This window comes from Triplophysa rosa, linkage group LG20, assembly GCF_024868665.1.
Source record: "Triplophysa rosa linkage group LG20, Trosa_1v2, whole genome shotgun sequence".
Lineage (NCBI taxonomy): Eukaryota > Metazoa > Chordata > Actinopteri > Cypriniformes > Nemacheilidae > Triplophysa > Triplophysa rosa.
This window is the reverse complement of record NC_079909.1, coordinates 10542341-10565543: the sequence shown is the minus strand read 5'-3', so window position 1 is coordinate 10565543 and position 23203 is coordinate 10542341. Positions and strand designations below refer to the sequence as shown.

The 23203-nt window shown below is 37.4% G+C and overlaps 1 protein-coding gene across 1 annotated transcript in view; it reads right to left on the bottom strand.

Annotated features, from left to right (window-relative positions):
* adamts9 (ADAM metallopeptidase with thrombospondin type 1 motif, 9) overlaps positions 1-20962 on the bottom strand; it is a 51809-nt gene extending 30847 nt beyond the window's left edge. Inside the window, exons 1-7 of the mRNA XM_057361941.1 lie at positions 20851-20962; positions 7129-7213; positions 6761-6876; positions 4347-4466; positions 4116-4197; positions 2067-2446; positions 33-192 (exon numbers count right to left, since the gene is read on the bottom strand). Coding sequence (XP_057217924.1) covers positions 33-192; positions 2067-2446; positions 4116-4197; positions 4347-4436 — 712 coding nt within the window. The 5' untranslated portion in view covers positions 4437-4466; positions 6761-6876; positions 7129-7213; positions 20851-20962. The remainder of the gene's footprint in view (positions 1-32; positions 193-2066; positions 2447-4115; positions 4198-4346; positions 4467-6760; positions 6877-7128; positions 7214-20850) is intronic.
* Positions 20963-23203: the final 2241 nt, after the last annotated feature.

Below are 23203 nucleotides of genomic sequence, written 5' to 3'. Positions count from 1 at the left end.
ATCCCCATGTTTAGGTGCATGAGCATGCTTACCTGAAGTTTCATATGCAGTCGACTCTTCTACGGTCTTCTTTGAGGCATTTTTTCTGTATACAATATGAGGTTTGGTGTGTTCTTCTTCATAATCTTCACCATTGTAGCTATGGAGGGGCTCCACAAAAAACTCCCCCTCAGGTGACCTGAAAGTGCCAAGCTAAAAAAAGGTTTTAAATTGTTGCACTGATGCACGATAGAAACATTCCAAGTGTGATTTTAAATTGCCCATGCAACATCCCCCTATGGTTTCATAAAGTGATAAAGTTTTAAAATAAACATATATGTTGCCTGCATATTAGTGTACTTGCCAATGGGCGGTAATAAAAGTAGAACGTCCATGATAACCATCAGAACATTCTGCTAAACTTACGAATTTTGTAACTGCATGAATAAGCTAGGTGCACATGCCCGCTTATCTTCTAAAAGAAACATATTGAAGAGTTTTAAATCCAGTTATTATAGCCTTTACAGCTTTAACTTTATACAAATTGTTTGTGAACACCTGAGCATGACAGACTACAAGCTGGCTAGTGAGCCAAACAAGCTTCTTGAATGATGCATAAGTGCCATACATTCAGGTATTTTAAATTCATAAACAGTAAGTTTTGCTACAGGTAGGCCTTTAGTGGGGTGAGTTAGTGGCTATCTGAAAAGCACCCCAAAATTATACCCCGTGAGACAAAACAATCTATAAATTTGATACCCTTATCTTTCCAAACTGTTTGTTGATTTGTATAAATATAGCATGCTGAATGACTAAATATAATATTGAAGTGACACTGTATCTGTCAAAAGCAGAAATCAGCAAGTGATATTTTAAGTTCTTCACTGAACATTTTAGATCATATTTAGCTGTCACAATTGATCATGAGCAGACTGCAATGCAAACACCAGATTAACCAAAAAGCGGGGGAAAAGAGGGACACCCGCCATATTCAAATATTTGTAATGAAAGCCTTCAGACCTCCTGACAGCACGCTTAAAACAGATCTAACAGCGTTGAAACTGAGGTAAAATACACTTGTGACGTTATGGTTATGGAGCGTGGGATTTTAATGGGCATGTTCCACGTGTTTAAGTGCCAATATCCGGTGTTGGGTAAGTTACTCTCAAAAAGTAATTAAATACTAGTTACTAATTACATATTCAATAGTGTAATTAGATTACTGTACAAATTACTCTCTCCAAAAAGTATTTAGTTACTTATTACTAATGACTTTCTATATCCTACATCAACCTTGATTAGTTAAGTGATTCAAGGATAGGCATGAAAGGGCTCTTTTAATTCATTCAAATAAATAATATGAAACTACATAAAGTAATATTATTAACTGACCAAAGTATTACAAATGTGAGAATTATACATTAAAGCACAGATTTTAAAGTTAGACTCTGAATTTTGATGTCAATTCCACTATTACACACACATACATCAAAAGTAACTGTAATTAAATACAGAAAGAATAAGAGTAATCACTTACTTTACTTGTTCAAGGGAAAAGTAATTAAATTACAGTAACTAATTACTTAGTAACTAGTTACACCCAACACTGCCAATATCCAATCACTCGACTGCTTTATCTGTGAGAATTGAGAAACTGCTAGACATGCCGCGCACACTCACGTTCCCTCAACAGATGACGTCGGAATCCCATATAAGGAATACCGTTGACGTCAGCACACTGACTGCAGCTTCGGCCTCTGATGAGTGTGCGTCACCGAGCTCATATACTTAGCGCAATTTTATATGATGGCTGATATAGCCTACTGTATTTGAGAAACTACTAAATCGTTTGAAAACTGTTGCACGTGTGCCCTAAAGCAACGTTACATAACTTGCACAGCACTTGTGTTAAAGTGTTTTTTTATATTTTTAATGAACTAATATCAACTTTTGTAATGAAAAAGTAGCATGCAGGATTTAAGTAAACTATACTCACAAGCATTTAAAAGCTTATAAAATTACAATAATTCAGATCTTTTATATCATTATACACTATAGCCAAAAAATAATAATATTAGGCTACTCACCAAACCGGAGCAGAGGCTGATCACTGCAGTGTGCTCTTGTCCAGCGTTTACATGTCCTTTGTAAAAGCAATGCTGATACTCCGTATTCTCCTCTTCTCCTTCTGAATCATGACTTTCACTTGATGCTCCGAGTATCGTGACAGCGTAAACTGGTGCAATAAATCCCGACTCGAGGTTAAGGTTAAGGTAATAGTCCTGCCCAAACGCAGATATTTGATAATAGACATGCGGCGAGGCCCAATGATGGGAGATGTTGCTGGTTATTGGGTCGGTACTGCGCGTTCGCCTTTTGAAGTGCACGCCCGTTGGCAATATGTCACCGGCTTCATTCACTCTCGCCGGAGTTACAATCTCATACGCGCCAAACTCCGGTAATTTTGCTGTGGACGAGAAACGAGATTGCAAACGCAATGACATTAAGATTATTTATGGTCATGTTACATTTATATTGCAATAACAATCTAACAGCGTCTTTTCTTTTGCTAATGCACAACAAAATTCAACACAAATCAGACTTATTTCACTTAACATGAACTCTAAAACATCAAACATCAAAGTTACTTGTTGAATGTCTTTCGGAGAGAGCGCTATAATGGGCTTGTGAGCAAGAAAAAGACATTCATTCTCTGCGCTTCTAAATTGACATTGAAAAGATGTCAAAATGCGCTTACCTTTCTCTAATCCTCGCGGTCTGCCTGCGGAAGCTAGTGCATTCATAAAATCAGAGAGTAACACTAAAAAGCTTAGACCCCAAAACAATAAAACCATGATTGTCCACGTTCAAAAGAATGAATGCAAGCAAGCCCGAATACAGTATTCCTCCGTCCCGCGCTCAGCTGCGCTATCCGTACGGTTGCCACATTCAAAGCGTTCTCTTCTACTTTATAGAAGTGACTTTCATGTCGCAAACAGGCGCTCGGTCAGGGCGGGTTGTCGGAGCTCTTGGTTTGCATGCATAATGCTAGAAAGGGGGTCGATACAACTGTGGTGGTCTTCAGTTTTCTGATTACATTAGTCGAGACTTGGGCGTTCTCTAAGAGAAAGCCACTCCTGCCATATGGGTCGTTGATGCAGCGTGCAAACTTCATGAATCAATGAATATGTTACATTGCCCTTAGGAAAATGGTTTTAATATAGCAAAAGTGCAGAAACCATGTTTTTGAGCAGATTGATTACGATTTGTATTGCCATAGTTTTACTCCAAATAGGAACAATGGCTATTGTGGTTAATGTGTGGTTATTTACGTAAAGATGGTAGGCTATATAAAGCATGGTCATTTTTGTATTTTACACGTGGTTTCCTGCTTTACAACTAATCGTTTGACTGATTTCAAAAACGTTTCTAACACTAACGCAGACAGCTTTTAGTTATGTCATAAAATGTATTCTTCTACATTAAAGAGCAAGGAACATTCTAACTTAAAAAGCCTACAGTTGATAATATGTAATATGCAAGGAATTGAATGTCTCCTGTCATTTTTTTTAGTCTGCCATCCAAAATAATACGTGTTTGTCCAAAAATGATGTATGTTTTAGCTTTTCCATTGCCTGTTGTTTTTTTGTCTTTATGTAGAGCAAATATGACCATGCAGGTGCACATCAAATAGTCACCTAATTGAAAATGCCCTCAACAACTAAAAATCTATGATCACCAAATAAACCAAGATCCACTTTTTTGTTTGTCAGCCCTACATACAATACACCACAAATATTTAAAGTCTTCTTTTGACAGGCGGTTTACATTAGCAAAATAGTCATAACCCCAGTGTTTCTATTGTTAAACAACCATGTTTGCACTAACCCTACCTTTCACAAGTACTTTGATCTCACATGCTGAAATTATTATTTCAATTATTACCAATCATTTTCAACAATTATGGTTATGCACTTTGTTGTTTTGCACTGTGTTTGCTATGACTATCATTCATGTGTCATTGTGCATGTTTAGATAAAGGTCTTGAAAGCATCGATAAGCTTCATAAGCACTGTGTGTACACTTAAAACACTTAAAACTAAAAAAAACATGGATTGATACACAGTGCTCCTTACATTCAAGAACACTTGTATGTACAGTATCTTCTCTTACTGTACATAAGTGCTGATAAACTTGCCACTTCATGGAGTCATAGATCTGGCCAAAAACAAGAAATAAATCAATTTAAATAAAAATAACATATTGTCTAAGATTTTTTTGTGTGGTTAAGATGATGTGAATCAAAGATGTGAATCAGACTTCAGGAGTTGGAGGACAAAGTATGAATGAGGGAGAGAGAAACTGACCAGCGTGTTCAGATCGTGTAAGGTTGACCTCCAGTTGATGAGGAGATAAGAAATAGAAATCTTCAATGGATGCTGAATGTTGGCCTTCATTTTCAAAGCAGGATGAGTCTTTAATTGTCCCTGCAAAAAACAACAACAGTGAACCAGAGTATCTGGGTTCTGAATCCCTTTTTCTTCATCTATTTTTTAATGGGTCAATGTCTGCTGCTAACCTTCAAAGACAGATTACCTTCACTGACACAGATGTTTACACAGATGTTTACCTTCACTGATGCTGATTAGCGAGCCTTCGCGTGAGAAAATAGGGTGGACAGTGATATTTGTTGTTTTAATGCTATTGAATACATTTACATTGACTAGGTTTATTTCCTGGCAATTGAACACAATTCTGTTTTTTACATCATTATCATCTATTTACATCATTATATCTAAATTCATTGTATTGCCCACGTCAGATAAAACGTCAATGAAATTTCTTTAGGATACAGCAACACAATGTATTTTTTATGCTAAGTATATACTGTATATTTAATGTTTTCATATGTAAACATTACAGTTAGGTCATAGCCTCCTGCCACAGTGGTCTCTGGATTCTTCTCTTTTTTTTAGTTTTCCAGAATAAATTCCCACAATACAAAGTTTTTCATGGGACATATCTCAAAATAGGAAAGGGATTGATTCTTGGTGTAGAAATATCCCTCATTATCATATACATTAGTTGCTTTTTTGTGTAGGACTAAATGTAATTATCCTCTCCTTGGAATTGCTGAATCTTGTATTATCTTGGGGTAAAAAGTGTGTGCGTGCCTGTTTCTTTGTGGTTTATTTTAATACCAAGCTTTTAAATATCAAATGCCTGGGCAGGCAGTGGGTCAAAGTGCTGATGGAACTAAACTGAACATTAGATACAGCTCTGGATACTCTCCAAGATCTAGAGCAGCTGCTTGGGGTCTTTTCCAAATCTAAGCACTACCCCAAATTTGAACCCCTCAATGGAATGGCAACATTACAGCTTAGGTCAAGCAGGGATCCATCAAGATGTGCAAACAGCGATTAGACACGAGACACATAAACTGATGAAACTTGTTAAGGTTGGATATATGACCTTCAAACGAGCCTCTGCCACATTGTTGAAGGACACGTAACAAAGCCCATCTGGGTTCCTAAAAAGTTCCCGCTTGTCTTTTGTTCAGATGTTCAGCACAAATGGCTAGACTGAATCACTCTGCACGTGTGGAACTTGAGAGGTGGTATCCGTGCTGCAATGCTAACCATAGCAAGCACTCGGAAAAACGGTTTGAGATTGAACGTCCAGATGGAGTCTGACAAATTACTCCAACTTGATGATAATAAAAAGCGACAGGGGTTTAGGAAAAATGGTTACATTGTTGATCTGCGCCTTTACGGCATTGGATTACGCCTGTTCTTTTCGTCTCCCCACATATCTTCTCGTGTCAAATATAAGGACAACATAGTGACCTAATCACTCTCAGCTGTGAGTGAAATTGAACGATAACTCAATGCCCAGACTGCTTTAGCCTGCACACTGATATAAAGCAGCTGAACAGGCCACAGTAAGGGGGAAATGAATAAGACCCACAGCATTATCACTTATCATATCATGCAAAAAAAATGTGTAAACTATTCTTTTAGATACACTTCTTGTTTTACATTCTCAGTACCAAACATGTAATATCACAGATAGTTTTCTGGTACTAGTCACTGATATAGAGGTATAGGATGACATAATGCTCAATTTTGTTACATACTAAATGTAATGTTCCTCTTTACATATCAGCACATCAGTTCGGTTCTTAATTTCCTATTGGTCCACACAGGCAAATTCATATCTTACTGTTAGCGGTCATGCAAACAAACTGAAACCATTTCTTTATTATGGCATCTGAAAAGCCAATCAGATTATGCTTTTCCACCCAGGGAAACTACACAATCATTTAAAGGAACATTTCACACAAAATTGAAAATCATTCATTGTTCGCTTGTTCAGTTGCCAAAATTTTCATTTTTGGGTGAACTGTCCCTTTAATTGTGTTTTTGACACCTTTCAAAGAATTCCTCAAATATTAAGCAGCATATGAGCATATGATGACAGAACTTTCATTTGTGGATTTAAATGAACAAGCTTCTCTGCCAAAAAGCAGATATGTAATCTGATTGTCTTTTCATAAACGGAGCTTAAGAAACGTTTCAGAACACCGTACAAGCTGTATATTTACATCAAAGCCATGTGCCGGACTTCGTGAAAATATGCTTTCTCTATATGCAGTGGCCTGGTCTTTTGTCATATCTATAGCTTAGCATTCTGGGTCACAAACTCCATTCTCTGGTTGTCACTGGGATGAGAATGGCCGGGCCAGAGTCCTGCTGACAGGAGCTTGGAGAGCTGGGCTTACTGTGACTTCAGCTGCTCGTTGTCTGACAGGATCGCAGCGGTGCACGCTGGGGCCCCCGCAGGAGGAAAATGGCGACCCAATTTACCTCTACACTCCTGTGCGACCATCAGCCGTCACTGCAAAAGAAGGAGGAGGGGAAAAAACGACAAAAGAGCGAGAGACATTCTGGGTGAAATTCTTACCATTTATTACAAAAACTCTTAAATGTTTGATCAATGTCACATGAAGTAACTTGGCTATAGGAGATTTGTGAGGGAATTCCTTAAAGTGGAATGAAAGCAGGTCACTGATGAGGACCAAGGGTTATCATTCATTACAAACAGCATAAACTGTGACTTGTTCAGTCTGTGAATAAGTAGATTAGTCACCTTTTGTGAAATCGTGCAGAAGCAGTGCTTCTAATGACTGTGTCTGGATGCCTTTCAGTCCAAAATTGTTACATGTCACATGATCCTACAATTATAAAGGAAAAGTCAGACAAACTAGGGAGAAATGCATAAATCTCAATTGCAATGTGGTAAAGCTCATGGCATTATCTGAATTTTTTTTATTCAACCTGTCTCATGTGTCACTCAGCAGAAATTTATGTTACATCACAATGTATTACTTTATTTAACTTTTTTTCTTATACTTAGTTGGGAAGACCACTAAAGCAAAGGACATTTGGTTTCATATACTGTACATTCTCCACCAGTGGACTTTATAAGGATCTGTTCAGGTGATCAACATTATAAAAGTGTGTCTAGGAAGAAAAATCAACAAAGTTGCATAAAGTCTACACATATATGAAACTAGTAATGTTAAAAACACATAACCAGCATGGAGACACACGTATTCTCTCTCTCCTTCTAGCAGCAATGACATTCTGCCCACAGTCTCTTGTATTAGGTGTTAGCTGTGAACTATGGCCAGAGAGGTACAGGAAATATCATATATCAGCAGTCTGAAATTCCTTGAAATGCCCCGAAACACTCATTCCTCAGTACAAGGCAAGTGGGGCACAACATCCGGAATGGCATTTTATTACTCAGCAAATCCTTCTTTAGAGCCAAAAACATTACAATTTGAAATTCTAACTAACCTGTTTCAATAGTGCAAGCTAGGTATAGGAAGGATGCTGCTCTGATGAAGCCTACACATAGAGATATACATATATTAAACTACAGTCAAACAACTCTATGCTTTTAAAACAACAGAAGTAATCATTAAAACAGAATATTTTCAGAAGAACAGTTGGAAGTGAGTTTAAGAAAATTTTATTTCGAAAATATCGGAAACAGAGCGATCTGTGAAGTTCATATGCCAGGCATGAAGAGGATCAGGCATGAAGAGGATCAGAGAAGTGAAGAGAATCAATTCCTTTTTCTTAGGAAGTATTGAAGAAATGTTACTGTTAGATAAAGTAGAGGAACATTTATTATTTACTTTTTCAAAGAATCGATGCCAGCGTTATGTACAGTATATGACTTTGTTCTAAAAATAAATTCTAATCTCTTTTACAGTCATTGCGCGACGCTGAATTATGTTTAAATAGGTTGCATTCATGTGTCTACATGCCTACTCATTATTAGACTCTGCATCTGTTCTGTAAAAATAGTTTGGGACAGGTAATTATCAATGAATCCACAAACAATGTTCTTCTAATGAGGCTTAGAAACTTGGCATGAAATCAAAGAACAATTTGCTGACTCCATATTCAGATGACCCACCTTTTAAAAAATAGTTCTCATACAGTTTTTAAGTAATGTTATGCTGATGCTGTATGTTGCAAGTTAAAAAAAAATCTTGAAGGGAAGGCAGATTCTCTGTCCGCCTGTGTTTTTTCCCAAATTTCCAACACACCATATTTAGTCAGTCTGCGAGACATCCTATAAGCCTTATATTTTATTTTAGCTTTTTTGAACTTCTTTTACAAGAGTTTCCTCTTTGTAGTTTGCACACCAAACGCTGTGCCAAATCCCTTTTGGGCTTGTGGTTTTCCTGCGACCATCCATCTATACAATCTTTGCAATGGACTCCAAAAGAAAACAATGAAATTATGTAAATTTGAGTTTCAGTGATGTTTCATCTTCATTTAATTAATTATGCTATACATCAATCTTGGTACATTACACACAATCATGGTGTGCTTCCTATAAAGGTCCAGTGTGTAATTTTTTGGAGGATCCATTGACAGAAATGCAATGTAATACTACATAGCTATGTCTTCAAAGGTGCATAAAGACCTTACATAATGAAGCATTATGTTTTTATTACCTTAGAATGAGCTATTTCTATCTACATACACAGCAGGTCCCCTTACATGGAATTCGCCATGTTGCCCTAAACGGACAAACTGCTCTAAGACAGCATGTTTCATAAATACACTATTTTCACAAAAACGTGACGACATCTTAGATCTGCGTCAGTGATGGGAAAGGGAGGGGTGGAGTGAGACGTTGGTTGAAGTCCGCAACCTCACCACTAGATGCCGCTAAACATTTTTTACCTACAATTTAAGCGTTGGCATTAAAGCCACAATATGGAATCATTTTGTTATGAAATATCCCAAAATCACTTGCACAGTGTGACATATTTCATGCAGTTGTGTACTTACATTATCCCAAATGTTCCCAAGAATGTGCAAATCCAGAGAAATTCCTATTTAAAATAATGGCCCATCCCTTGTCTCATATCAGTGACTTAATATCCGCTGCTCCGCACTACCCTCAGTTTCCAGTTGTAGAAACTACGGCAACAGGCAAATGCGGAAGCGGTTATACAGCATCTGGGACGCAGCATCTGTTGTTCTGTTATTATGGATCACGATTACTCTTTGGCGAGTAAAGGAAACCCAAAAAAGTGTAAAACGTAGGCCAAATGAGGCAAGCAGTTTTCTAAATGGAGAGAGCTTCGCGACCAACTTGGACTCGACAGAGACTCCGCTCTTGAATTTGTTTTAATAGACAGGTAAGCAAAAATGAATGCAGTTACCCTATGAAATACAGTATATGTCACACAAAAATATATACCCAGTAACGTTACTTGTAAATACTGTGGGTTCGTTCAAATTGACTTTTTAAACGACGACTGAATGACTGTTTGAAACACGTAAAACTGTGTAGCATTACGCTACCAAATCAACTGACAAAGTCCAATATCAGCCGCAGGCTACCGTAGCATTACATTCCATGTTTATTGCAAGCTAATTCATTACGATGACATAAAATAAAATTCATTCATTACCTCGTCCGTGAACATGATGGCCAATCTCCATACGCCTCTGGATGGTGAAAACGACATGTCCCATAATTCCAATCGCCTACATAACGTCATTTAGCTTCGCCTTTTGTTGTTGTTTCGAAAGTGCACCATCTAGTGGTCCAAATATTCCATATTGTGGCTTTAAAGGGGTCATATTACATGGCTAAAAGAAATATTATCGTTTGATTTAGATGTAATGCAATGTGTATACACGATTTAAGGTTAAAAAACGCTGTATTTTCCACATACCGTGCATGTTTGTATCTCCTCTTTGCCCCGCTTCTCTGAAACGCGTAGGTTTTTTTCCAAGCTCATCACTCAGAAATGCGAGGTCTGCAATGATTGGCCAGTTAACCAGTGCGTAGTGATTGGTCGAATACTGCAAGCGTGTGACGGAAATGTAACGCCTTTTACCATATTTGGAACATCAGGTTCCAAAGCAATTGTACTGACAGGTACGCCCACCTTACTTGCGTATACTTTTGGGCGGTCTTAGTCAAATCATACAACAAACTGACGTGATTTGTGGGGGTGTGGTTACAAGAGGTGTTTCAGGCAGGTCTGGGTGAGCATTCGCTTTTAGATAGAATACATCTTTTGTTCCGACACTTTAATTTTTGCAATTTTGCGTGTCTTAATACATGCATGGGCAACTTATAACACACCAAAGACACAGAAAAACACGTTTTCACGCCATATGACCCCTTTAAAACAGCCAACCTCTTCTGTTATCACATTGAGATTCGTTTTTAACAAATTAACAGTAACATCCATGTTGGATTTGTCTTCATTATTTAAAGTCATTATGTTTATATTAGCATAAATTTATATTATAGATTTTTATTTTTGTCTACAAAACAAATTTTAGACCTTGCATGCATTTTTTTTAATCAAAAGGTTTATAAGGTCAAGAGAAATATTTTCCTCAATTGACTTTAAACTTTTGAATGGTAGTGTAATTTGAGGTGATGAGTGATAGCAGAAAGTGAAAAGATCCTCCTGAGACTGTTGCATAAGAAATCTCTATTTCTCTCATCTACCCTAATGACCTACTTATCTCTGGTAGAAGGAGGGGACGGAAAACGAGAGGAGCGGCGACCTCAGCGGAAGCTACTGTAACTGATAAAGAAACATGAAAAAAGGAAACGTTCTGTTTTATTACACACTGCTATCAAAGCTACGCAAAGGAAGCAGTAGGATCTAATGGTAGCGGTCTCTGGTTAAGAAGAGTGCTCTTGATTCTCTGCTTGCTTAATGTCACACAATTACTGTAAATACCAGTCAATGAATAGAGGTCATGACACTTAAATATATTTAGCAAATCTGATGACCAATTATGTGGTTTATAACCACTATTCAAACCACCACTCATTGTGGTGCCCCATTTCTAGTTCTAAGCACAGGGCACATCTTTTTCTGTACTTATCATTTACATCTGTCAGAAGATTGGTACATTAAAGGGATACTTCACCCAAAAATGAAAATCATTTTTTACTCACCTTCAAGTTGTTCCAAATCTGTATAAATTTCTTTGTTCTGATGAACAGAGAAAGATATTTGGAAGAATGCTTATAACCAGACAGATTTTTCACCCCATTCGTTACCATAGTAGGAATAATACAATGGTAGTCAAAAGTACCCCAGAACTGTTTGCTGTCCTACATTCTTCAAAATGTCTTCTTTTGTGTTTAACAGAACAAAAAAAATGGATAAAGTAATTTTTCCTACTGTGGGAGTCAATGGGGGGCAAAATCTGTTTGGTTATAAGTATTCTTCCAAATATCTTTCTCTGTGTTCATCAGAACAAAGAAATGTATATTTGGAACTCGAAGGTGAGTAAATGATGATAGAATTTTCATTTCTGGGTGAAGTATCCCTTTAAGAACCTTTACATTACACATTCCTGATATTTTAGTTATTTTGTTTTAAAGTCCACGTTAGCTGACTGCACACGATAAGAGCATTTATGGGATGCTACCTGCTTTGCTGTTTGCATGCTGTGAATAAAACAGTAATTATCTTTTGCCTTTAAACTCTGCTTTCCCATTTCCCGCCATGTCCATCAAGAGCCCTGCACGTAAAATGTTTGGTTTTGGTTCTAAAATTACAAACCCCATCATTTTGTTATTCCAAGTTGAGAATTTATTGGAAAACCACAGCAAAACAATCCCAGTTGAAAAATGCAGTCTGAAATGTCTTTCCCACATATTCCTGCCTCATTCTTAAAATAATAAGACAACACGATCCCTTATCATCTTCAGTTTGGAGTAGAATGAAAACTCTGCATAGATGCTCAACAGAGAGCATATAGGATTAAAGATCTTAGAGGATGAAAGAAAATAGATGTAGCTAACACCAGAACCCAGAATACGTGTTCAAAGACTTCTGTTCAATACAGCCCAGCCCTACAAAAGTATATATATGACATTTTAACCTTTAACTTTATTTTTCACCTGACTTTCTTTCACAGAAGCAATTCACTGTAAATATTCGCTCGGTTTGGTGATGTCCACATAGTTCTCCTTAGTTCTCAATAGTCTACTTATCATTCAGAATCAAGACTCATCATTATCATTCATGTTTAGAGAACAGATTGGTGTAGCTCAGATATGGGTGGGATGAGAAACCCTTAAGGGACTTTGACTCCCACCCTCCCATCCTGCCAAATAAATGAGAATCTAATGGGAGATTACATCTAACAATGTTCTCTTCGACCAAGATCAAGCTCCAAACTTGACCTCTTCTTACTTCTCAAGCTGGTGTCATCATCTTTTGTCTAAAGTGAATATTGAGACCGTGTTGGAATTACAGATGTGCAACTTAACTGTCGAGAAAACAGCATCACTTGTATATTATTCCTTTACATTTCAAGACCGAGCCTTTTTATGTTTATGTGAATATCCCAAGTGAAAATTTATGAATAGAGAAAAATGCTAAATTAAAACATTTCTGAGAAATCATGTTTTTCTAAGTTATCTGGCCTTATACTGTAGTTCTAGCAGGCATTAGCACATTATAACCATGCTAAAAAAATTAAAATATTTTAATACATAATATAGAAAAGAGGCCACAGGCCAAGATAGAACCGCAGTTCTGATGTGACTATTTTTTCAAGACTTTTGTGAACACTACCATGTGTGCAACTCCCAGTGCAAAGATGCTGCAAGAAGCTTTTTAGTAAGTTGGTCAAAGCACGGCTTTTGCCCCATAAAATGTGAGCTGGCTGGATAAAAGTTATAGAGAAAAGCAAAGTGCATCATAAACACAACAGAAACCCTTAGTGAATTGTGGCCCTTTTTAAAACATACAACTTCTTGTTTTTAAAACAGAACAATCAAAAGCATCTGGCTAAAGCATGAGAGCAGAGCGTCATCCTGACAGCAACCTTTATAAAAGAGAAAGATTTCACTCTATTGACCTCGGAACAAATCCTTAAATTGTCAACACGCACATGTTCATGAAAATCAACATAAATCAACGTTGCACGCAACTTTCCAAAATACTATTCAAAATACCAACAGCATGAGACATAGGAAGACGCCATAAGGAGCTGTTTCTACATAATTCTTTGAAGGAGGCCACAGTCAGTGTGAGTGAGTCCTAACAGGCTTATGCATTACTATACTGTAGGCAAGCAAAGTATGATATTCCATCAACATTCAGTCAATCCAATGTTAGAAACACATGGCCCAACAAGGATAGCTCATTAGTCAGTGTTTTGTGACTAAGAAAATGTTAAACAATGTCTACAACCATGTTTGTGGTACATATGCATTTCTAGATTTGATTATTATAATTGATTAGAGACCACAAATTAGAGACCAGAAAAATGTCCTACTTGGTATGTTCTCCAAAGTGAACTTATAATTTAATTGCAATCAGCAAAAATTTTAATTATAATGATTGATAGAGCAAATGGTGTTACTGTTCCTGGGAAACGATTACATTTTATTCACAATAAGCTATATATGTGTTCTGCCTTATGTACTGTATACCCATGTTGCTCATCTTCTCTCTCACGCTAAGTGGTGTGCGGAAGTTTGTGGTCTCCTGGGATGGAGAAATGTTAACATTCAAGTGCATCTGCAGCTTCTTGCTTGATAATAGAAATCACAGCAGTTGTACAGCAGTATAGCTTTTTTCAACTAACCTCTTAAATTACTGGCACGTTTTAGGTCATTCTTAAAAAAGCACAAAGTTAAGCAAACCAAGTTTTTATGCTATTTTACTTATAGTGTGTTAATGACCTCTGGCCTCAATGCAATACAGATGTTCACTCCAATTTTAGANTATGTGTTCTGCCTTATGTACTGTATACCCATGTTGCTCATCTTCTCTCTCACGCTAAGTGGTGTGCGGAAGTTTGTGGTCTCCTGGGATGGAGAAATGTTAACATTCAAGTGCATCTGCAGCTTCTTGCTTGATAATAGAAATCACAGCAGTTGTACAGCAGTATAGCTTTTTTCAACTAACCTCTTAAATTACTGGCACGTTTTAGGTCATTCTTAAAAAAGCACAAAGTTAAGCAAAACAAGTTTTTATGCTATTTTACTTATAGTGTGTTAATGACCTCTGGCCTCAATGCAATACAGATGTTCACTCCAATTTTAGAAAAAGAGTAACAGACCAAAAATTACCTGCAAAAGAGATCGTCTCACCATACCACACACAAAGCCTGATGCACCAGCACCTCATTTTGAACTTCAGGTCAGACACTTCAAACAAAAACAATTCATGAAGACAAAAATGGTGACACAAGAATGGAGACAGGTTAAAGACTGTTTGTCTCACCAGTGCATGCCTCCTGTGACCTTATTTAAAAAAAAGGTTTGTGCAACCTTTTTATGTAAGTTCAAAGCTGTATTATTTCTATATCTTTTGGTGAATGAGACGCATTTGGCAGACACTAATCCAAAGAGATTTACAGTGCATTCAAGGTACACATTTTTCAGTATGAATGTTCTCGGTGGATATACAGCCGCGGGAAAAAAATACTATTTAGGTATGTGTTTAAGTAAAACGATCGTTTTTTCTTTTATTTTGTTGCTACAATTTTTCTATTTGCGAAAATAAAAAATGGAGAAACAGGTCAAAATAACAGAAAAGATGCTCTGTATTTTTTCAGACCTCAAATACTGGAAAGAAAACAAGTTAATGTTCACTTTCAAGCAATCCAACAATCATATTTCTATGTGTATTTAGGAAAAGTTCAAAAAAAATTTTTGTGATAACCTGGATTTTTATCACAGTTTTGTCTTGTCATGCTGTCAGTCTTTCACATTACCGTTGGATGATTTTATGTAACTCCTGAGGTTTCATTTGATTAAAATTCAACAAAAACTGGACGACTAGAATCTGTGTCCAGTGTGTCTGCGTGTCCGTGTGTGTGTGTCTATGTCTATGTGTGTTAGTACGTGTGCATATTGTGTGTGTGGAGTGTTTTGTATGTGGGTATGTCTGTCTTCTGTGTTTTCACCTTTTTCTTGTTTTTACAGGTACAACTTTAATTGTTTTGCTTATAGTCAATATGACTCATGCACAGCTGCTTTGTAACAATGAAAATTGTAAAAAGCGCTATATAAATAAAGTTGAGTTGAGTTGAGTAGAATGGCCACAATACATCTAGAAATGCTGATTTGAAATGAAAAGTTGGAGTGGTCTAGTAATTTTTTCTGCGGCTGTACATGTTAACATCCCATTTTTTATGAGACAACAAATACAGACAAAGAAGATTAAGATGCTGACTCAAAAAATCATTACATGAACTATCCACCAGCCACTGTACCAGTATCCAATAATATAAAACAAAAATCAGTTTATTTCAGGTCCGCGTGTCATGCGGCAAGTCGTTCTAAGCACTCATTTAGTTCAATTGTTACAACTCTTGAGAATGCCCTCAAATGACAGCAAACTTTCCACAATGAGTATGGAGAAGTACATTTCATGCGTTGAAAACCACCACAGAGTCATTTCACATATTCCTCTTCATCTTGTTTTATTATTAAGATTTTTAATTACAAGCTGCACTTCATTCTTAATCTCGTGCATGTGACCACAGCCCTCAAACACTTGACCGAAACGCCTGGAATTCTGCAGAGACGATCATCAACTCCTTGTTAAAACAGACAACCTTTTTCTCTCAGTGTCTGTCTGAAAAACCCAAATTGTTCTTCTTCAGCCGTAACCTTAGGCATATATCAAAACACAGAGACACAACGACAGGAGGTCAAAGTTTCCTTCTGCACTAATGTCAGATTTTTGGTGCATGAACAGCCCAACAAGGCTGGCTTTTAGGGCATAAACATAAGAACCGACCTGATGCTTTCTTGTGTTGTCAATCATGTTGGAAGACCAACATTACACACAATAAACATGAAGGAACAAAGTTTAGTTCAATACCTGATGAATAAAGTATACAGGGATATTTGAATAAACGGATGACTTTGCACACAGATTTGTCCCTCGCTATGTGTTCTTGATGGCGGATACATTATTAATTTTTCCTTCCTGCTGTTTCCCATTCATTGCTTGCATTGTGTGAAAGTTCTCCTGATCAACAGGGCTCATGGGGGTGGATTTAGGTGGAGATGCAGTGAGTGTTGGGTTGGATCGGGTTCAAGGCACGCTGCCTGGGCGTTCGGACTGCTGTTTAACCACTTTAGAAAGAGCTGATGTGCAGAAGATTCAAGACTCTTGTGGTCTGTTTCACCTGCTGACTCATTGAAAAGTGAGGGGATAAAGATTTTTATATAAAAGCACTTTTCCAGATTATCTTTCCTGTCACATTAAGGCATGGCCTCAACAAAACATCAGCCAGGTAAAGATGAGAGAACACCCCAAAATAAACATTTTGTCTTCATTTACTCACCCTCATGTCATTTCAAACCCGCTTGACTTTCTTTTTTCTGCAGAACACAAAGGAATATATTTTGAAGAATGTTGTTAACTGGCACCCATTAACTTGCATTGGTTTTGTGTCCATACTTTAACAGCGAATGGGTGCCGGTGTTGTGCCGAAAACACACTCCCCGCCAGATTATGCACCCCCTTCAATAACACGCTGTCCGATTGGCTAATTCTAACCCCTCCCCACACACAATCCTAATCCTAACCCCTCCACTAACACCTAATCCTCACCCTAACCATTGTGGGGAGGGGGGGTGCATAATCTGGCAGGGAGTGTGTTTTCGGCACGACACCGGCACTGTTTGGTATACAACATTCTTCAAAATATCTTCTTTTGTGTTCTGCAGAAGAAAGTCACACAGGTTTGAAATGAAAAGAGGGTGAGTAAATGATGAAAGAAATTTAAGAATGTTTAATACTTTAAGTATTGTATGGAAGTTGTTTACTTAACTTAAACTTCAAACTTTGAAATGTATTCATGCATTGAATACAATTTGTAGTTTTGACAACAAAAAAATAAGCGAGATATGAGTTGCATAATAATCCTAATAATATATCATTTCATCTAATAAACAGAGAAAAGTAAAGCTATGACTGTTTGTGCATTTTTAATACTGGGTGAAGAGCAAGCAATGCATGTGAAGTATGACACAATATTTAGGGAAAATGTCAATCCGCATTGAATGCACATTCACAATCGCTAGGAAACGCCTTAACAGTCACCACCAACTTCCAGCACTCAGTTGACTGCCTCTATTGAATATCTGAGCTTTCTGCCAAACCACACTTTGCATGCTTTTAGCTCTAGTGTTAAAGGGTTTAGTGGCAGCATATTCTTCTTAAGAGATGGTGCATGCAACATTAAACCATATATTCTCTGACCCATGTAGTGCATGGTTCTTTGTAACAAAAAGAGCAGGTGTTGTATTCTTTTCCATTCAAGAGGCAGTAGCACTTACATTATGGAAAGTTATTTTTTTACAGACAGGGAATACTACCTGACAACCAGTTAGTAGTAGATCAGTGTGCGTGTTCCATAAGGGTTGAGAAGCGGCAAATCAAAAGGAATAGCACACGCTCAAAGTGTACTGCACTTAGCAGAGAGGAAGTCCAAATCAAACAAACTGGCAAGAAGACAGTAACACTGTATTTATACAGGACACAAACAGTACACACACTGTTGATTATATATCCAACCTAAAGCCAAAAGTTTACATTCATTGAGAAAATGGATCACATTTACGGATGAAGACAGAATCATGGGATACGGACGATCAAAGAAAGACTGAATCAAAAAAAGACAGGAGGATATGCGGTGTCACAGCGTGAGATGTTTAGCATTTATCACACTGACAAACAAACAGGAAGTGCACTCCCAGATGTGAGCATTCTGACTGGGGGAGATACACCTTTAGAAAACAAGAACACAGAAATTCTCTCAATGTCTATATAAATGAAAAACAAACACAAACACCAAAACTACAGAGAGAGAAATTCAGTAAAAATGCACGATCGGTCCTCTCAGAGCATCTTCTCAGGGGTGCTGTGGATCTCTCAACACCTACAAATAACATTCATTGTTAAGAATGATGGGAATGAGGTGTCTAAAGTACTACGAGTAGAGTATGTGTGTGAAATATGCAGTGTGGTCTTCTAACAGCTGGCACTGCTGAAGTGGCAAGCTCTTGGTATGTGTTAATATGTGGCACAGTTTCTGATAAAGCAGCCTACACAAACAAGTGTGACATGAGATTATAAAATCAAGAGAATAGCTAGAATGCACTTAAATCAGAGAGATATTTTTCCACAGAAGAATTTTCATTTTTGGGTGAACTATTACTTAAACTGAATTTAAAGGTGTCCTGAAGAAAGAAAGAAAGAAAGAAAGAAAGAAAGAAAGAAAGAAAGAAAGAAAGAAAGCACCTGTACTGTCAGAGTTTCTCTGTAACACAAACCAGAGATGTTTAGATGTTCTGCCTCTTTAAGATGTAGCCCTTTCCAGCTGGGCAGGATTTATCTGTCTCCTCTCACCTCTTCCCTCACACACGCATACAAAAACACTCTTACATCTGTGAGATTCACTCCATCGTACAGGCTGATAGTATTAGCATCCAGAGAATGTACTTTTACAACAGCAGTCTCCCACTTACTTAATGGCAAAGTAATAACAGTAAAGGAGAAACGTTGTGCAACATCTCTGTTTCTCATATCTTGCGTCTCACTGTTAGACCTTTCACCCAGAGGAGAAGCCATTCAGAACAGATAAAGCTGAACATGCAGGTGTTTAAGGTGAAAAACAGAAATGAGAAGAAGAGCATGAACATAAATATATGATAGAGGCCCTAATAGGTTATTTGCGGTTCTGTATGGTTCCATAAAGAACCTCTATTAGAGGGTCTATTCCATTTGTTCTACAATTGAAAATGGTTCTACAACTAATACACTACAAAGGTATGACATCAAATAGATTTTTTTCATAAATATTTGACTGAAAGGTCATCACTGCAAAGAAGTGTAATTAAAAGTACCTCATTCTCTCAAGCAACTCCATGAGGTTTTCAAGAGCCCATGCATGTTAAATATTGAGTCTACAATGCCGATTACCAATAATCCTTATAAGTAAATATGTTTAAAATATGACGAACAAGAACACAATGAAATGTGTACTTTTGACTTTGGTGTACATCAACAGCTCTTTTTCATGTCCCCAAATCTTTCTCAGAATTGTTTTAGACGGTTTTGGCCTTACAAAATCAGCTTTGTCTGCTGTAAAAGTTGTAGGCCTACTCTCATCTGTCAGTGTCTTCAGAATGGAAAAAACATTCCAAAAAAGTCCAAAGGAAAAACAAGTCTATTCAAATCTTTATGGGTCGCTATCTTATCATTGGCTCTTTTAAAGTGGTTTGCGTTCCCCTACAACAGTCTGGAAGACAATCCTTCAGGCTATATGCACACAAGTTTTAGATCACTTACCATGACACCTACACTCATACACAACCCCTAAAACAAGCTCACGAAGACAGCAATGTAAACCACATCTATCTCGCCGTTGACTCAAGATAGACATTCCAGCCAATTACCTGCTAAGAAACTGTCTCTTGTCTCCTTAAATGCAGCAGTAATGTTCCTGAAAATTATTATTTTTGTGATCTATAATTAATTTTTTTAGTCTTTTTGGCTACATTCGAATATGACTTGAGATACTATAGATCAAACCTGCTATGCATAATTTTTTCATGTAAGTAAAAAACTGTAATTTTACAGAATTCTAATGTTATTTTTTCATGTATTTTTGAAATACTGTAAAAAATTTGAAATTACAGAAAAAAAACATGTACATGTATTTTTCTGGTGCCCGAGCTGCCAGAAAATTTTCCTTTTTTTACTGGATATTTTAGAATGTATTAATACAGTATAAAAAAAGCGTTGGGTTAAAAAGCGACGAACCCAGCCATTGGGATAAATTAACACAGAACATGTTTACATTAGAGCCAACAATGGGTTAAAACAATCCAGCATTTTGGGTTGAAACAATCCATGACTGGTTTAATTTAACCCGATTCTGGGTTGAAAATAGCCCAGAATTTTGTAGTCTTCTCTTTTGAGTTTATCTAAACATTTATTTTGTGGGTCAAAATACGTTGCTATTCAACATACTGTGATACAAACAGGATACCGAAAAACACCCCTCCTTCATCTGCGATTGGTCAAATCCCTGATAATCCCACCCTAAACTTGCAATGTTTGATGCTCAACTTCCCTTGGTAACTTTACTTACCAATGGTTATCCTATCCTAGTCTAAACATCAATCTAGGATAGGAAAACACATTTCAACGTCATCCACAAAAAACACACTTCACCTTGTATAACATTATGGCTGTTCTGACTTCACGTTCAACAATATTTAGAAAAGTGAGCTTTCAAATCTGTTCTACGATACCTTCATGCCCCTTTCCCAGAACTTCTCTCTTCACATGCCCTTCCTTTGTCGTCTTCCTCTGCTTTACTCATTGGTCAGTTCCAAACACACTTAGCAGCTGCTGACGTTACTGTAGTCGCAAGCATGCACAGAAGCACAGACGCACAAGTGGGCTACGTCACTGAGTTCCGATCTGGGAAACGACGCAGCTTAGATGTGTGTGTGCAAGGAATCCAAGACTGAAGGAACAACCAGGATTTTATGATATTCTGTGTAGTGTCGGTCTAAAACACTGCTAGTTTAGTACTTCTGTGTATTAAGTTAAGTGCTGTAGCAAAAATTATAATGTTAATAATAGTGATGTAAGAAGAGCAGTCATATCAAAATACATATTTTTACAATTTATTGCTCGATTCCCAAAGCTATATTGTGTATTTTGGCTACGTTTTGTATGTACAAGCAAGTGTGTCATGCTTCTGTTTTTTCCATTCACAGCAGGCATGCTGAATGAGATCCGTCGCATGTCCCGAGAGGGGCAGCCAGTGGCCTTTCTTCTAAAAGGCAGCTGATGCATACTTAGTTTTTCCCACAGAACTGGGCTGCTAAAACACTTATAACGTTCACACTACGTCAGAAGTATAGCCTTCTCACTACTTCCTGCCTACCCAACCTATTCTGTTCAGGACATCCTGTGAACACCTCCATATCGAACGGCACTTCCTCGTTCGTATAAGATTTGGGTAACGTGTCTAAAGGCCATGAATGGGAAACGACAATCATCGGGCCCACCCCAGTTTCATTGTGCTGCATTTACCGCACACGGCTCTCCTTAGACCGACATTGTCATCTCTGAGGTGTATTCATCCTGGAGGATGCAATCTCCTTCCTACTGATAGACAACTCCTTACTGTAAAAGCTGAAACATGAAGCAGATTCATTAGCTGAGACATGCCTTTAGATGAATTTGTGGAAGGAAGTCCGAGTAGAGGAGGAGAAGAGAAAGATTCCAAGAGAGAGACTGCTGAGAGATGCTGTCTTGCTAGATGTCCTGGGGCAGGAAAGGAGAGAAGCTGACCGAGTTTGATAGCATTGAAGAAGAAAGTGCAGGATTAATTTTAGAACAGATCAAGGGATGGAGTACATAAATAATCTGCATTCTAAAAAAATATTTCCTTTCAACAAAATGTATATTTGCACCAAAAGAGCTTTGAGTGAAGTTACCTACCTGTCTGACATTTAAAACCTACCAGAGCTTTCTGACAGCATCTCTGTGATACTGGAGGGAAAAAACAGGAAATTACATGAATTTGTGCGTGGTTATGTACTGTACAGTATTTACATTTTCAGTCTTAATTTTATTTCTAGATTTTTTTATTTTATGTATCAATAAATTGTTAATAAATTATTTTATTTTATATCCATGTTATTGAATGGAATATTAAATACATAAAAAAAGTGTACATCTATCAATTTACACAAACAATTATGCTGATAATATACACAACAGTATTTGACATCTAACCTGTTCTTCCTACTTCAGTTATTCAGATTTCATTACAAAATGATTATTCAGAACGTCCAGATCCAGAAGACACATCTCACACATGATTACATTTACATTAAAAGATATGTTTTGGCAATATTAAAGAACCAAGCATCAGCCAGAGCTGATAAATAACATTACCAATGATAAGCCGTTAGAAATTGATAAAACTATGTCCCCAGAACTGTGAGTTCAGATGATGACAGTCCGTGTCATCTTATCGAAATTATCTACTGACAGTCTCCAGATATCTTCCTCTGTTCTTCACTGCCAACACAAATGGACATATTGCTTTGTTCTGCTCAGATTTCATTCACTTATCGCTTGTACGCCTGTTCTGACTCAAAACAGTCTCCCATTATCCTTGCACAGATTCGTCAACATTAGGGAGACCAGTTAAAGTGAACCCTACGGTCAGAAGAGTGTAACAAATGAACTGTACGTGACAGCAATCTTTATGATGACTCAACTTGCAGGCTGAAGATACACAGCAGACCCCAGCTCTGTACTTCTTTATCAAAGCCCAACGTGCTGAAAGTCGAACATTAAAGGAATAGTTCACCAAAAAAAATGGTCCCTATTGACTTTCCATAGTAGGAATAAAAACACTAGTGTCAAACAGACACTAGTCTACTCAGAAAGATTTTTCTTTAGCATCTGCAAAGGGGAGGTTATGGAATGGTTAAGGATTAACAATTTAGGCTCAAAAGAAATCGCAGACCTCAGTAGTTTATATATTATGTGAAGTAAATCTTGGGCTCAAGAGCGTCATGCGACAGGAACAGGTACACCACACATATTAACAGCTCCCATATGAAACAGTACTGGATG